Raw genomic sequence first — 16,294 nt, forward strand, 5'->3', positions numbered from 1 at the left:
AAATTGTAATGTCCCTGCTACAGAGTACTTTTTTTAGTTTGTTGAAAGCATTTCTTGCCTGTCCTATTCTTGCTTTAATCTCTTCTGTGTACTCATTAGTTTCATTAATTATTGTACCCAAATATTTATATTTTTCAACCTTTTTAATTTGTTCTCCATGTATTGTTATGCTTTGTTGGCGCTGTTGAACTTTTGTGATTACCATAAATTGTGTCTTTTTTGTGTTTAGGGACAGTCCGTTTTCTTGGCTGACTTCTACCACTCTGTCAACCATTTGTTGTAAATCCTCAAGACATTCGGCTAATAAAATAGTGTCGTCGGCAAACCGTATATTATTGATTGGTCGACCATTTACTTTTATTCCCGTGGTTAGGTCTTCTAGTGCTTCCTGGATTATTTCCTCTGAATACAAATTGAACAAAGTAGGAGACAGGACACAGCCCTGTCTGACGCCCCTCTCAATACGTATTTCATTTGAAAAGGCGTTGTTCTCTTTTACCACAGCGATCTGATTATAATAGATAGCACTAATGATCCTGATGTCCCTCATATCTAAGTTTTTCTTTTCAAGTAATTCGATAAGGCGGTTATGTCTGACCTTATCGAAGGCTTTGTTGTAATCCAAGAAACACATATATACTGGCTGATTAACATCCATGCACCTTTGCACAAGTACATTTACAGCGAGCAGGGCTTCCCTCGTTCCCATTGCATTTCTAAATCCAAATTGCGTGTCGCTTATGTCCTGCTCAAGTTTGTTATGTATTCTCCGGTGTATAATTTTTAAAAATATTTTGAGTGTATGACTCATTAAACTTATTATCCGGTGGTCTTGGCATTCTTTTGCATTTGGTTTTTTTGGCAGTGTTATGAACGTTGACAGCAGCCAATCTCTGGGAATGATTCCTGTACTGTATATTGTATTAAATAAGTCGACCAATATTCCAATTTGCTGGTCCTCTATTAACCGTATTATGTCTACAGGTATTTGGTCAGGACCTGTTGCCTTGTTGTTCTTTGTTCGCTTTATCGCCTCTAGTACCTCATCTTCTGTTATGTCTGGGCCGTTGTCGAACTTTTCCTGCTCTAGTACTATTTCAGTCCGTTCGTCTTTAAATAGCTCTTGAATATATTCCTGCCATCTTTTAAGCCTTTCACCGACGTCTATAATTATTTTTCCGTTTTTATCCAGCAGTATGTTTGATTTTTTCTTAATATTAGTGCCTGTTATTTCACTAATTTTCTTATGAAGGTTTAAGTTATCATGTTTCTCTACCAACTGTTCAATCTCTGCGCATCTGTCACTATACCATTTTTTTTTGCCTCTCTGATCTTTCTCCTTATTTCTGTGTGTATAATATTATACATGTTTTTGTCTTTGGTTTTATAAGATCGCCTTGCTTCCATGAGATCTAGAATCTCCTCGGTCATCCATTCATTTTTATTCTTAATTAGTTTAGGTGTAAGTGTTGTCTCACATGTGCGGATAAGAGCATCTTTTAACATGTGCCATTTCCTGTTCGCATCTTCAGTAGGAATAATTTCTATTTTGGTGAGCTCTTCTTTAATTTTTAGTGTGACTTGCTCTTTTGTTGATGGATCTCTCAAACGAGATACTTGTATCGTCTCTACTTTAGTTTTAACCACAGGCTTCTTTAGATTAATTCTAAACCTTCCTACAACTGGGTTGTGATCTGATCTCACATCAGCTCCAGGGTATGATTTTACTGATTTTATGGAATTTCGGTATCGTTTGCAGATGAGAAGGTAGTCAATTTGGTTTCTGATGACGTTATGTTGGTTGTCTGCTGGTGATTTCCATGTATAGAGTCTCCTGGTCGGCAGATCATAATAAGTATTCGTGACAATAAAATCGGTCTCTTGGCAGAATTGAGCCAATCTTTCTCCTCTCTCGTTACGAGTGCCCAGTCCAAAGTTTCCAATAAAATCACCTTGACTTCCTCTACCGATTTTTGCATTTAGACTAGAAGACCTCAAATCCTTATGAACAAAGTCACGTATTACAGTTAACAATGGACTTAATATAAACGCAAATAAGACAAAGCTTATGATCATTAGCAAGAAAAAGATAGAAGGTTAACTCTACATCAACCAAACCCCTGTAGAAAGAGTGAGGCACTACAATTACCTCGGCACCATAATAAATGAAGAATGGACCAACAATCACGAGATAAGAGCGCGCATTGGAAAAGCTAGATCAACCTTCAACCGTATGGGGGCCTTTTTCAAGAGCCACAATCTCTCTCTTGTTATAAAAGTAAGAATCCGAAATTAATCTAGATATGCCCTCCTACAAGTCGTACTGCAAGGAAAAATATTTTGAAAGTGAGATCTAGGAAGAAGAAGAACATCCTGGTTAAAAACCTCAGAACCTAGTTCAACACAATATCTAAGCATCTTTTCCGCGATGCTGCAGATAAGGTATAGATTGCCATGATGATATCCAACATTCATCTTCAACACATCAAGAAGACGAATGACTTCTTCTTGATGAAATATTCATTATCAATAGCTACCGAACCATAAAGAAACAGAGGTTAACTGCGCAAGGACAAAGGCAATACTATAATTATAACTACAACGATATTATTGATCTCGCGTTTGTTTTTATTTTTTATGATCTTGACTCAATTTTTGCACATGCGAGAAAACAATCTTAGACTTTGTCATTTCGATAATTTTCAACCTCGATTTTAAATTATTATTTAAATCAACCCTGAGTAATAATTCCCACTTCCTATCCTACTAAAGTTCTTTAGAAATACAGACATTCTTGAACAATAAAAACGAAAAAAAAAAACGCTCTCTGCTGCCTTCTTTCGAAGTGAACAGACGAAACTATCTCTCTCTTTCTCTCTCTCTCTCTCTCTCTCTCTCTCTCACGTGTACAAGTGTATCCGCAAAAGACAGATGGACAAGACATCCCGGGTGTGAAACCTGCGTGTGGAATTAAAAAATAGAAAATCTCCAGGAGAAGACAGAATATCGAACGAACTCCTAACTAAACAACTATTAAAACTAATACAAATAATAATAGAACAAAAACAGAATACCGCAAGAATGGAGCTCAAGCATCCTAATACCTCTCTTCAAAAAAGGAGACAAATCAGACCCGGCGAATTACAGAGGGATTAACTTATTAAACACAACATTAAAATTAACAACAAAGTGATAACAAACAAATTGAATGAAATTATAACATTAGCAGAAGAACAACAAGGTTTTAGGTCGGTAAGGTCATGCACTGACGCTATATTTATAATGAGACAAGTTCAAGAGAAATCGTTGGAATACAACAAGCCGGCATATTTATGTTTCGTGGACCTTAAGAAAGCATTTGACAGTGTCACATTAAAGGACGTTATCCACTTGTTATACTCGAGAGAGGTACCTCTGGGAATAATTAAAACGATAGGAAACATCTACCAGAACAACACAATAAAAGTAAAAGTGGAAGATGAACTAATTGACCCAATTGAAGCCGGCAATGGGATAAGACAGAAGGATTCCTTGAGTCCTTTATTGTTCAACCTGATCATGGACGAAATAATAAAAAAAGTAAGAAAAGGATACCAAATCTGAGAAAAACAACTTAAAATAATCTGCTATGCGGACGATGCAATACTAATCTCTCAAAGTGAAGATGATTTACAACGTATGCTGCACCAATTCAACATAATCGCCAGAAAATTTAACATGTTAATTTCCTCAAAAAAGACAAAATGCATGGTTATAAGAGCAGATCCCATAAGATGTAAATTGGAGCTGGAAGGTCAGATAATAGAACAAGTGATGGAGTTTAAATACCTAGGCATCACACTATATAGCTACGGAAGACTCGAAACAGAAGTGGAAGATCAAGTGAATAGAGCAAACAGAGCCGCAGGTTGCCTGAATGACACAATATGGAGAAATAAAAATATCGGAAAAGAAATGAAAAGCAGAATTTACAAAACAGCCAACAGACAAATAATGACATACGCGGCAGAAACACGACCTGACACAGAGAGGACAAAAAGACTGCTCGAAACAGCGTAGATGAAAGACCTTCGAAAAATCGATGATATGCCTCTATGGGACAGAGCTAGAAGTACAGATACATATACGACGGAGATACAAGGTGTATAACATTAATAACTGGGTAAGAAACAGAAGAATAGAACGGAATGACCACATAGCCGAATGATAACAAATGGGGTAGACAGGACAGCGAGAGACGGTTCCCCAATAGGAAGACGATCAGTGGGAAAACCACGAAAACGATGGAACGACAACTTACTAGAGGCACATTGAAAAAACAGACAAAGTCATGTCTATACCAAAAGATGAAGAAGAAGAAGAATTACATTTCCCAATTATTTTGAACCACACCTATGATACAGTCCTAATAACCCTGAAATTATTTCAATAATTTCGCATATGTAGGTACACAACTTAATTGTACAATACTTTTCAACAAAAATTTGTACCGGACCTGTATACATATTGTTGATTTAGCCTTAAAAACAGCGTAGATTGCCGTAGATCCACTTCTTGCAATGCGTGACTAGGAGCTGTTAGTCAGCCGATGAATCGAGAAATGTATATAATACTACCAGCACACACACAGCCAGGCCAAGCAGTGCTACCTTTACACTATCTTAGTAACATCTCTGTGTCATTTATTACACATTCTATTAACCTTTGGGAATTAGGTTAACGTGACTCCTAATTAGGCCAGTAAATGGTCGTGGAGTGTAATTCTCCTCATCACGGCGGATTTAAAACAGACGCTGACCATCGCTCCTTAAAATCGAAAATTATCCGAAGCCATCAAAATTGAAAAAAGTTCTGACAGCTTAAACACGCGAGTTTTAAATTTGTGTGTTCAGTTTAAAAAAAAGTGTTTTCTCGAAGAACATTCATAATTGGCGCAGTCAGTAGGATCTATAAAGACTCTTCCACTTCCTTACTGACTTTTGTGTCTAGTGGTATACTATACTTCGGATGGAATTCCCCAGATTACGAAACTGGGCCAATACCAAGCACAAAATAATCTGGGGAATTCCATCCGAATTATCTTGCAACGGATAATATAGTGGATTGAAATTTTATGCGCAAGGCTATTTTATGTGAAATGGCCACAAATAGATAGAATGCAGCATATCAAAAAACCATCGACGCAGGTTGTACACGGAGAAAAAAAGAAGAATTCTTAGAATAGTCCTAAAATAGTCCTAGATTAGTCTTAGAATAGACTTAGAATAGAATAGAAGAAGTTTTAGAATAGAGGAAAAACGTATCCATCGACGTAAGAAGAGCGAATACGAACAGAACACTCTCAATGAGATACAAAGTTTATTTTATAAAAATGAAACAAGAAAATACTACAAATCCTTAAATAATAGCCGTCGAGAATTTAAACCACGATTAAAAATTTGTAGAGACACTAACGGTGAAATTCTACATGACAAAAATTTAGCTCTTAATAGATGGGCACAACATTTCAGCGAACATCTAAATATAAACGATACTGAAGGAGGTTACAACATAGGAAATCAACAAAATCTACATCATCAACTACACAGTGAAGACCCAACAAGAGAAGAAGTGTCAACTGCCATCCTAAAACTCAGAGACAATAAAGCCCCAGGGATCGACGAAATCTGTTCGGAAATGTTTAAAAAAGTTGGTGAAGAACTTTTTGCAGCAATCCATAAACTGATAGTTCTTATATGGCAGAATGAATTGGTACCAGAAGAGTGGCTAAAGGGAGTAATATGTCCGTTGCATAAAAAAGGTGATCAACTGGATTGTAAGAACTATAGAGGCATTACTTTTTTAGCATTTGCATATAAAATCTTCGGCAATGTATTGTTTGAAAGACTTAAACATTTTACAAAGGATATTGTAGGTCAATACCAATGCGGATTTACTGCTGGAAAGTCAACTATACATCAAATTCAAGCACATAGGCAGATTTTAGAAAAGTCACAAGAATATAACATAGATACCCACCATCTATTCGTTAACTTCAAAGCAGCCTATGACAGTGTTAAAAGAAGCGCATTATATAATGCAATGATAGACTTTGGGATCCCATCTAAGTTAGTTAAGTTTACCCAACTAACAATGCAAAACGTAAGCTCGTGCGTTAGAATTCAAGGAGAAAACTCTGAGTTCTTTGACGTTAATAATGGTCTAAGACAGGGAGACGCGCTGGCGTGTCTCCTCTTTAATATTGCCTTGGAAAAGGCAGTCAGAAAATTAAACATTAAAATGAATGGAACTATTTTTAATAGATCGACGTAAATTCTCGCATTCGCTGACGATATAGTTATAGTGGGCAGAAGTTTGAGAGACATGGTGCAGTGTTTTACAAGGCTTGCGGATGCGGCAAGTGAATTAGGACTTGTGATAAACGAGGAAAAAACCAAATATTTGTTGGTTTCTAAAAACATCCGAAATATCCAACAGAGAATTCAAATTAACAATCACACCTTTGAGCAAGTCAAGGAATTCACATATCTTGGATCACTAGTAAACTCAACAAACACGACAAGCGATGAAGTTAAAAGACGCATAGCAATAAACAGAACTGTTCACGGTCTCCATAAACATTTAAAAAATAAAAATATAAAACGTGCAGTAAAGCTCAATATATACAAGACCTTAATAAGACTGGTTTTGATATATGGAGCTGAAACGTGGACCCTATCTCAAAGTGATGAAAGACTTCTTGGTATTTTTGAGAGAAAAATTCTTAGAAAGGTTTTTGGGGCAGTAAATGAAAAATGGGCCATGGCGTCGAAGATACAACTTTGAACTGTATCAGTTATACACCGATCCAGATATTGTGAAATTCGTTAAAGTGCAGAGACTTAGATGGGCTAGGACATCATTGCTAGGATGTCAGACCACAAATATACTAAGAGATTCATATTTTCAAAACCAGAGGGCACAAGAAGTAGAGGACGACCACGAAGAAAATGAATTGATGATGTGGAAGAAGACATAAAAATTCTAGGGGTCAGAAGATGGAGGGAAGTTGACAGGAATCGACAGAAGTGGCGACTTCTTTGTGAGCAGGCCAAGATCCACAACGGATTGTCGAGCCACTTATGATGATGATGATGAGATTTTATGAGAGTCTACAATTCCTTGTATTACCCAATTTTTGAATTCCGTACCATTATCGGCTACTATCATTGTTGGGAGTCCATGCTGTGTTATAAAAATTTAGTTCATCATTGCACTGGTTATTGTATCACTCTTCTTCTTTTTCTTCTTCAGGTGCAAATCCACTAATGGATGTTAGCGATCACATTTTCCATTACCTCTCTGTTTCTTGCAATATGTATCAGAGATTGTATGTCGTTAATCCCTGTCCATTGCTTTATGTTTAGGAGCCAGGACATTTTCTTACGTACTATTCCTATCTTGCCTTCAGTTTTACCCTCGATTATAAGTTGAAGGAACTGACATTTTTCTTATGACATACGCCGTTTTCCTTTTTTTGATCGTTTCGAAAAGTTGGTTGATTCTTTTAAGGACATCTACATTTATGACTTTCGCCGTCCATGGTATCTTTAGGATACGGCGATAAAACCACATTTCGAAAGCTTCTAATCTATTCCAATAAGATCGAACTCTGAACAGGTCAGTACCTTCCTCAATTTTACGAAAGCTTGCCGAGCTTGCTCATTGCGACATTTTACTTTCCTGTACGATGCCCAGTCTTCAAAAAGCCACGTTCCCAGGTATTTAAATTTGCTCACTCTTTCAATGGACTTAGTATTCAGTGTTATGGTGGAGTTTTCAAGTGCATCCAAGTTTCTGGTTATTATCCTCCACTTGGTTTTTTGGTATTAATCTCTAATCCCATTCGTTTACTTTATTCTTCGATTTTAGTGACAAGTTATTGAAGATCGACTATGTTGTTTCAAATTACGGCACCATCATCAGCATATCGTATGTTGTTGATCAATAGAAGAGAATAGAAATATGCTTTATTGTCATTGAAAATTATACAAATTTTATGGACAAAGCTTAACATAAAGTCAGAAAAAAAATAAATATTAACAATAACAATAACAAATACAATTTTCTGAAATTTGATAAATCGTCAATATATAAAAAAATTACAAGTTAATAAAGTATAGAAAAAAAAAACAAAACAGATATATTGCAAAAATTAATAGTAGCCCAGTCGGGATAGCATTTGACCTTGCATTTGGAGTTGCCCCAAATTTTATTTTTCTAATCTTTAGGGAGGGTCAATATTAGTATAAATTTAAAATCTCGACTGAATTCCACCGTTGCGTTAGCCGCCATCTTGATTTTAAACGAGAACCGTTTTTGCTCAATATCTCCGCCATTTTCAATTTTTTGACAAAAAGTGTAGAAACTGAAATTGTTGAAAATGCAATTTTCTATAATTTAATTTATTATAATTTTTTTCGTGCGGTCGATATTTTCCGAGTTATGAGGGGAAAATAGTGACAGTTGTAGCATAATTATTGAATTATTAAATTATCTCGTTTATTATTAGTTTTACAACAAATATATACCTATACAAAAATGAAGAGAATTAAATTTTGTACAATTTTGATGCCGTTCATTTTTTTGATAAAATCAATATTTAAGGTAGTACGTATGTGGTAAATGTGCGAGCGTAAGACCTGATTGATTTTGTAGCAATTGTTTTTGTTCAATATCTCCGCCATTTTCAACTTTTCGACAAAAAGTGTAAGAACTGAAATTGTTGCAATTACGATTTACTACAATTTTTCGAGAGAACCAGTGGCGGGTCTACAAGGGGGGAAATGGGAAAATTCCCCCCCAAAAGGGTCCAAAATTAAAAAAAAAATGTTGAAACATCACGATATTTTAGCTGACATAAAACTTAAAATACCGACAGACAAATTCAACCAATAAAACCCGCTAGTTAATAAAATTAAGTGAACTTACTGCATATAATGTCTTTTTATGTCTTTTATATACTTAGTTTGGTTGATGTTTCATTGGAAGTTTCAAAAATTGTATAAAATATAATTCTCTTTATTTTTGTTTATGTACAATTATGTCGTAAAGTTAATAATAAATGAGACAATTCAATAATTATGCTCTCCCCACCACTTTTTACTATTAGCCCATGTAACTCGGAAAATATCAACCGCATGAAAAAAATTGTTAAAAAGAAATTGTAGGAAATTATATTTTGAACAATTTTAGTTGAAAATGGCGTAGATATTGAACAAAAACATTTGCTATAAAATCAATCCGGTCTTACGCTCGGGCCATTAACGTATACGTACTACCTTTAAATTTTAATTTTAGCAAAAAAATTAAAGAAATCAAAATTGTGTAGAATTTAATTCTCTTCATTTTTGTACAGGTACATATTTGTTGTAAAACTAATAATAAACGAGATAATTCAATAATTATGCTCCAACTGTCACTATTTTCCCCTTATAACTCAGAAAATATCGACCGCACGAAAAAAATTATAATAAATGAAATTATATAAAATCGCATTTCCAACAATTTTAGTTTCTACACTTTTTGTCAAAAAATTGAAAATGGCGGAGATATTGAGCAAAAACGGTTCTCATTTGAAATCAAGATGGCGGCTAACGCAACGGTGGAATTCAGTCGAGATTTTAAATTTGGATTAATATTGACCCTCTCTAAAGATTAGGAAAATAAAATTTGGGGCAGCTCCTAATGCAAGGTTAGGCCTGTTATTCGTCTAACCCGACTGGACTATAGAAATTGCAAAGTGAACATACAACAAAGTAAAATACAGACATAGGAACTAATAGGTTTAAGCTGATGCATGTGACACCCAAATATAGATAAGTTTAGTTACTTGTACATTGTACATTACTGTAATTTCTTAGTTAGTCATTAAGAAACTTTTCTACTGAATAATATAGTCAATACTTCATTCACTTTGATTTCCATCTCTACATCTTCCAAAGACTCTTGAAATATGGCTTCCGAATAAATAAATAAAAGAGGAAAAAGCACACATCCCTGTACGTATGTTCTGTCACACCCTGGTGCTTTTCCGTTTTTCATTCCTGCAACAGCTTTTGTAGTTCATTTTTATGGTTATAGAATCTACATTATCATCTTCTATGTTTATGTTACGTTAATACTGGCCTAAATTTACAGTGACTACTGTTAACTGCACGTGAATTTATAAATGCTTATATTGTTGATTGTTGACTGTTTAGCTCATAAAGTCGAGGTTTATGGAGGCGTTAAGAATGGTATTATTTATGATGTATGCGTATCGTTGTTGTTGGATATTGATTTTCCTTTTTTTAATTGTGTTTATATGTAAGCATTAAAACACGCAAAACGTAAGTCATTTGAGTACGCAATAAAAATTGCATGTTAACGTAAAACTACTAAAATATTTTTAATAAAAAAAAGATCGAACATCCATTTCAAACATTATACGAGAGCACACTTGATCTGATAGCCTTTTTCTTGTAGTGTTTATTCATTTCGGATGTTGGCGACCATCATGGCAATCTGTACTTTGCACACTGTTGGTCTGAGAAGATTTGTGGTTGTTGTGTTGAACCACGTAGGTGCCTACGTAGATTTTTCAGCCAGGAAATCCTTCGCATTCTTGGCCCACGTTTTCCTTCTACTTTTTTTTTGTAACAATATTTACAACAGTCCTTATCTCTAGCTGTGCCTTATGGTGTGACCGAGATATTCGATTTTGGCTGTTTTTATTGTGGTTAACGGCTCTATTTCTTTTTCTATTCTTAATAAAGCATCCTAATTAGTAACGTGGTCAGCATAATATGAGATAACCAAACATGCGAAATAAAAAGAAGATTAATAGACGGAGAGGCAGCGCCGAAAAACCTCTCTGAATTTACTAAAGTTTTACTGAATTTACTAGTTTTTTCACAGTTGATTACCGTGATTGTGTAGAGAAACATACTGCGGTCGGTCAAGCAAAACGTAGAACAGGTGGTACTGACAACTTGTCAAAGTTACTTACCTGCGGAGGTAATTAAATCCATTTACTAAGGCTGAAAATCAGTACACGCATTCTAAATTGAATATAAATAAAATTGATTATAGTCGGTCAGCTGTATGACAAGACAGAGCCGGTCGGTCGGCCCCAATGAATGTACAGGGTTATTCACTATATTTTGATCCCCTCTAAACTGCTTTATTTACAGAATTAGAAAAAAATGTAAAATACAAAGCTTATTCAATTTTTAAATTATGATTTTTGGACATATATATCGTACACTTCGCGTCAAAAAAAAACTGGTACAACTCTTATAACCGAAAATCGTGTTTTTCAAGTTGTGTAAGTTGATCTTGTCACAAGTGTCATTCTAATTTCTAGGGCAACGTTGCCAGTTCAACGAAAATATTATATCAAACTAGGTAAAAACGGAGCTGTGCGACAGACCGCATTTTTTAATATACTAAAAACTAAAACAATTGTAATTTTCCGTCATCTCAATTAAGTATCCATACATTGATTCGTGTTTTATTATAATTTATGAAAATATTTCAATTCAAAATTTTTTATAGATAATAAATCTTGACATGACTTTAATTTATTTTAACGTCAAATCGAGAGGTGTGATTGGTTTCTCGTAAATTATAGGACAAAACTGCATTACGTTGTGTAGAATAAATAAAACACATTGGAAAAATTAAAAATTTAATTTGAAATTAATACAAAATGAATAACTTTTACAGTGAACAAGTGTGGAATTTAAATATAATATGTATTATAATTCCAAATATACATTTTAAACGTTATTTTTTGTATTTAGATTTAGTGCAATTCCGTTATCTGTGATGGCAACAACGACGTGATTCACGAACAATAATTTTCAGTCTGAACACAGGTTTACATTGGGAAAAAAAAGTGTACCAATTTTATATGACACGAAGTGTACTAGTGACATTATCATCTGGGCGTGATGACGTAATCAACGATTTTTTTTTTAATTAGAATAAGGGTCATGTGCTAGCTCATTTGAAAGGTTATTCAATTCTCTATTCAGTAATATAAACATTAAGATCGTTATTTATACAGGGTGTCCAAAAATTTTTTTGAATTATTAATTAAAAAATTAATTTAATTAAAAAAATTGATTTTGGACATCCTGTATAAACAATCATGTTATTGTTTTTATTAATGAATAAACTACCCCTATGCTCATTTAAAAAAAAAAGTCCATTACGTCATCACGCGCAGATGGATGACGTCACTAGTGCGATGTATATGTCAAAAAATCATAATTTAAAAATTGAATAATTTTGGATTTTACATTTTTTTCTAATTCTGTAAATAAAGCAGTTTAGAGGGGGGTCAAAATATAGTGAATAACCCTGTACATTCATTGGGGCCGACCGACCGGCTCTGTCCCGTCATACAGCTGACCGACTATAATAACTTTTATTTATATTCAATTTAGAATGTGTGTACTGATTTTCAGCCTTAGTAATTGGATTTAATTACCTCCGCAGGTAAGCAACTTTGACAAGCTGTCATTACCACCTGTTCTACGTTTAGCTTGACCGACCGCAGTATGTTTCTCTACAAAATTACAGTAATTAACTGTGAAATAACTATCTTTAGTAAATTCAGAGAAATTTTTCAGCGCTGCCTCTTGGACTATAACTCTTGCTTGGGCAGCCTACGTAGCGCTGAGAGATTTGGGAGCAGTATACCGATCAGTTTAAAAAGACAAGTGTTTGATAAATGTGTGCTACCGGTAATAACATACGGAGCAGAGACACTGACTCTAACCAAGGCAACAGCGTCGAAAATGCGGATTGCTCAAAGGCGTATGGAAAGATCCATGCTGGGCGTAACCCTACGGGATAAAATAATATGAAATGAAGATCTCAAACAATGAACCGGTATCACAGATGTTATAGAACGTGTCACCAAGCTCAAATGGAACTGGGCAGCACACGTCATCCGAGTTATCAAGGTTCCACTGTATTGTCTAACTAAGTTTTTATTTTTAGCCAAATTTGCCGATGTTATACTAACAAAATACCTTGTATAAAATTCTATACAAACACGGCCCTTCACAAATTTCGACGAATTCTTTTTTTGTCTCTCTCTCTTTCTCTTGTTCCATCTCTGTCTTTGGCAACTCCTGAAAAATCTCTGCGAGTGTTCTGTTCTGCAGGCATTGCAGGGAACAGGAATAGGAATGTGGGGCATCTTGCCAAAATCGGAAGCGCCAACCGGTCTCTATCCTCTGCTCTTCGGCCCTACACGATGACGATGGAGTTGTACGTTTTGAGTGGGAGGTAGTAGATAGATACATTTTTACTTTCACTTTAACAAGCACGAAATTTATGCTCCTGCTTCTTTTGATAGAACGACTATGGACAAAATATACTAAAACACTATTATTTCTGAGCTTTAAGGGGATCGGTACATAGTTTCGGCTCTAATTCTATTTAAATGGGATTCATTTTTTTCGAATCCTGAGAAATCTAATAAGTATATTTGAAAAATTTAAACGCAGAATAAAATATTACAGTTTTATCGAGGGTGAAAGGTCCCTGAAAACTGTTATAATGTTTATTTTAATAAATTACAGGGGTAAAAAACTAAGAGAAAATGAAGTGTGATTTTAAATTTCAAATATCTCATTCAAAAGAAACTTTTTATTTATTCTAAGGGACTTTCGGCTCTCGATAATAATTTAGTCTTTCATTCTGCGTTTAAATTGTTTAAAAATATTTATTAGTTTTTTCAGTATTCGAAAAAATGGACACCATGTCCGTGGTGATATTTTCCAAATCGAACATTCGCTATCTTTGACACACTGAATTGGAATATGGTGACAAGACAGTGACAATTTCAAATATTTGACATGGCATATGGAATATTTTGAGTTGTTGATTAAATAATATTGATTGTGTATTTGATAAATATTTGATTTAAGGCGTGAACTTAATTAAAAGTTATTTATTGTTAATTATTTATGGAAGATCCAAGCAGAGAATACACCAGGATATAATCTGTGATACAAGTATTTTGTTGTTAAAGATGTTCAAAATTTTAAACGTTCCATAGTAACAATATAATTATTAAAAAATCACTTTATCACTTTTCTTCTTTTCTCGATTGAGTATTAGTTTTTGATGTACAGTATATATAAATTATTACAATCACTGAATACATAGTTAGTGAAAAAAATTATCATATTAATTAACTGAATTAATAATTTAAACAAGTAACAGTTATCCAAGAACATTCAAAGCCATTCCTTTAAAGTTAATCGTGACATTGTCAAGTAATGTTTACATATCCATACGTGAGAATTTTACTACACGAGATTTGCTGCGTAAAATATTTGCGCCTTTACTCTTAATTATCAATGTTTCTGAAACCAATATTTTTACTCTACCTACCTTTAAATGCAAGTGAGATACGCGCATATCTCGAAAAAAAAATACCATATATACGTCTCTAAAAAAATTATTTTAGAAAACAAAACTCTTTACAAATTTAAGCTCTACAAATTTTTTTAATGTGTTGTTAGCTTCAATAGAGCCAAATGTTAAGTACTAATTTTGGCTTAATTGCTCTGTATCTAAGATCGAACAACACTCCTAAGACTGCAACACTTAGTTTATGACTAATAGATGCGTCGGTATTAAAATTTCAATATCTTCCGGACCAAACATCTTTTGTAAACCTGTTGTTAGTTATCAGTCGCTTATTGTTGTCATACTCTAAACTTAATTAATTACTTAATGTACTTAATTAAGAAACTTAGTAGATATTTAGTTAATCTCAGAGGTTCTCTATGATTGCTTTACTACTATTTTCTGGCAAAATGTTTGTACCTGATATTGTATAATATTAAACCAAAATATAAATATCTCCCGTCAAATATCTTATTTTTTGTTTTAGGTATTCAGACAATCCTTCACAGCCCACTACACAATCTACGACGTCAGTAAAGAGTAAGTACTTAATATATTTTTCATCTTTAAAATAATTTTTTCTGTCGACGGTCCATTTATGATCAATTTTAACATCCTCAAAATCATTGATTAATGACCCCTATTAATGAATGATTTTCTATTAATGAACGATTTCATTATAGGCAACACAACATACATTGCTTGCATAAATTAATTAAACGCTCTGTGATTGGCAGTGACCTGTGGTGTAGGCAACCAAACATATACCTATTTATATTCCCACTAAAAAATTTAAATCAAGTTGCCGCTGTTAGTACTATATGTCATTGTATGTTATTATTTACTTTATTGTTTAAAATCCTCTGTGTTTGAAAAATTAGAAGATGGATATATCTTTATTTCTGAAAAGTACGGTCGACGGAAAAGTTTTGTAACGAACTCGTGAATTAAAACGGCGATTAACAATCTCGAACATTAACGGGCCCGCTCCGCTCACGCGTTAAACTATCTCAATTGTTAATCGCCCTTATTAATACACTTGTTGGTTAAATAAATATTAATAGACCAATCAAGTTAGTAAAAAATAAGCCGTTTTTCGACATAATTGAAAAGACGAGGTTTGACAGTTGAAATGTGTAGTATGAGATATTACAAAAAGGCTACCATCTTGGGATTCATCAGTTTTTTAGTGGAACATTTTTTAAATAAACAATCAAAACGTCAAACTTAGTTTTTTGCTCATAACTTAAAAACTTGTTTATTTAAGGTTTGTTCCAACACGACCGAGAACCGTCACGAAACGGTAACGCTTCTGCGCAGTAAACAAAATCCGTTCCAACAAAAATATGATCGTCATCGGATCGTCCTTCCCACTGTTCCAACAAGAATTGTGATCTTTCGGTGACGGTTTCGTGATGATCATTTCAGTAATCTGGCAAATGCATAATGTGCTGGTTGGACTGACTTGCGCACTAGGATTTAATTCTTTAAAGTTTTTGAGCCTTTGATCGACTAAAAGCACACAAGCTGTCACCAACAAAAATAACAAATATATGATTACCGTCATGGGACGATAACTGGGCGATACAATTACGAACATGCGCACAACAAACGGTACAAGTAGTTTCGTGACGGTTTCTGGACCGTCCAAAAGTTCATGTTGGAACAAACCTTTAGAAATTTGACGTCCACAAGTAACTTTTTCAGAAAGAAAAGATACATTGAATGAGATACACCAAATTAAAATCGGTTAATAAACAAAAAAGTTATTGCAAGACGGACGACAAAATCACTGTTTTTGAATATTGTTAATAACAATTTTATTGTTTATTAAAATATG

General features: G+C 34.1%; 1 protein-coding gene across 6 annotated transcripts in view; it reads left to right on the forward strand.

The window, feature by feature from the left end:
* Window positions 1-16,294, forward strand: part of LOC114326093 (inactive dipeptidyl peptidase 10) — a 396,495-nt gene that overhangs the window by 302,834 nt on the left and 77,367 nt on the right. For all 6 annotated transcript variants that reach the window (XM_050662407.1, XM_050662406.1, XM_050662408.1 and 3 more), the window contains one exon: window positions 14,942-14,994. In XM_050662407.1, the coding sequence (XP_050518364.1) occupies window positions 14,942-14,994 (53 nt within the window). The remainder of the gene's footprint in view (window positions 1-14,941; window positions 14,995-16,294) is intronic.

This window comes from Diabrotica virgifera, chromosome 9 (genome assembly GCF_917563875.1).
Source record: "Diabrotica virgifera virgifera chromosome 9, PGI_DIABVI_V3a".
Classification (NCBI taxonomy): domain Eukaryota; kingdom Metazoa; phylum Arthropoda; class Insecta; order Coleoptera; family Chrysomelidae; genus Diabrotica; species Diabrotica virgifera.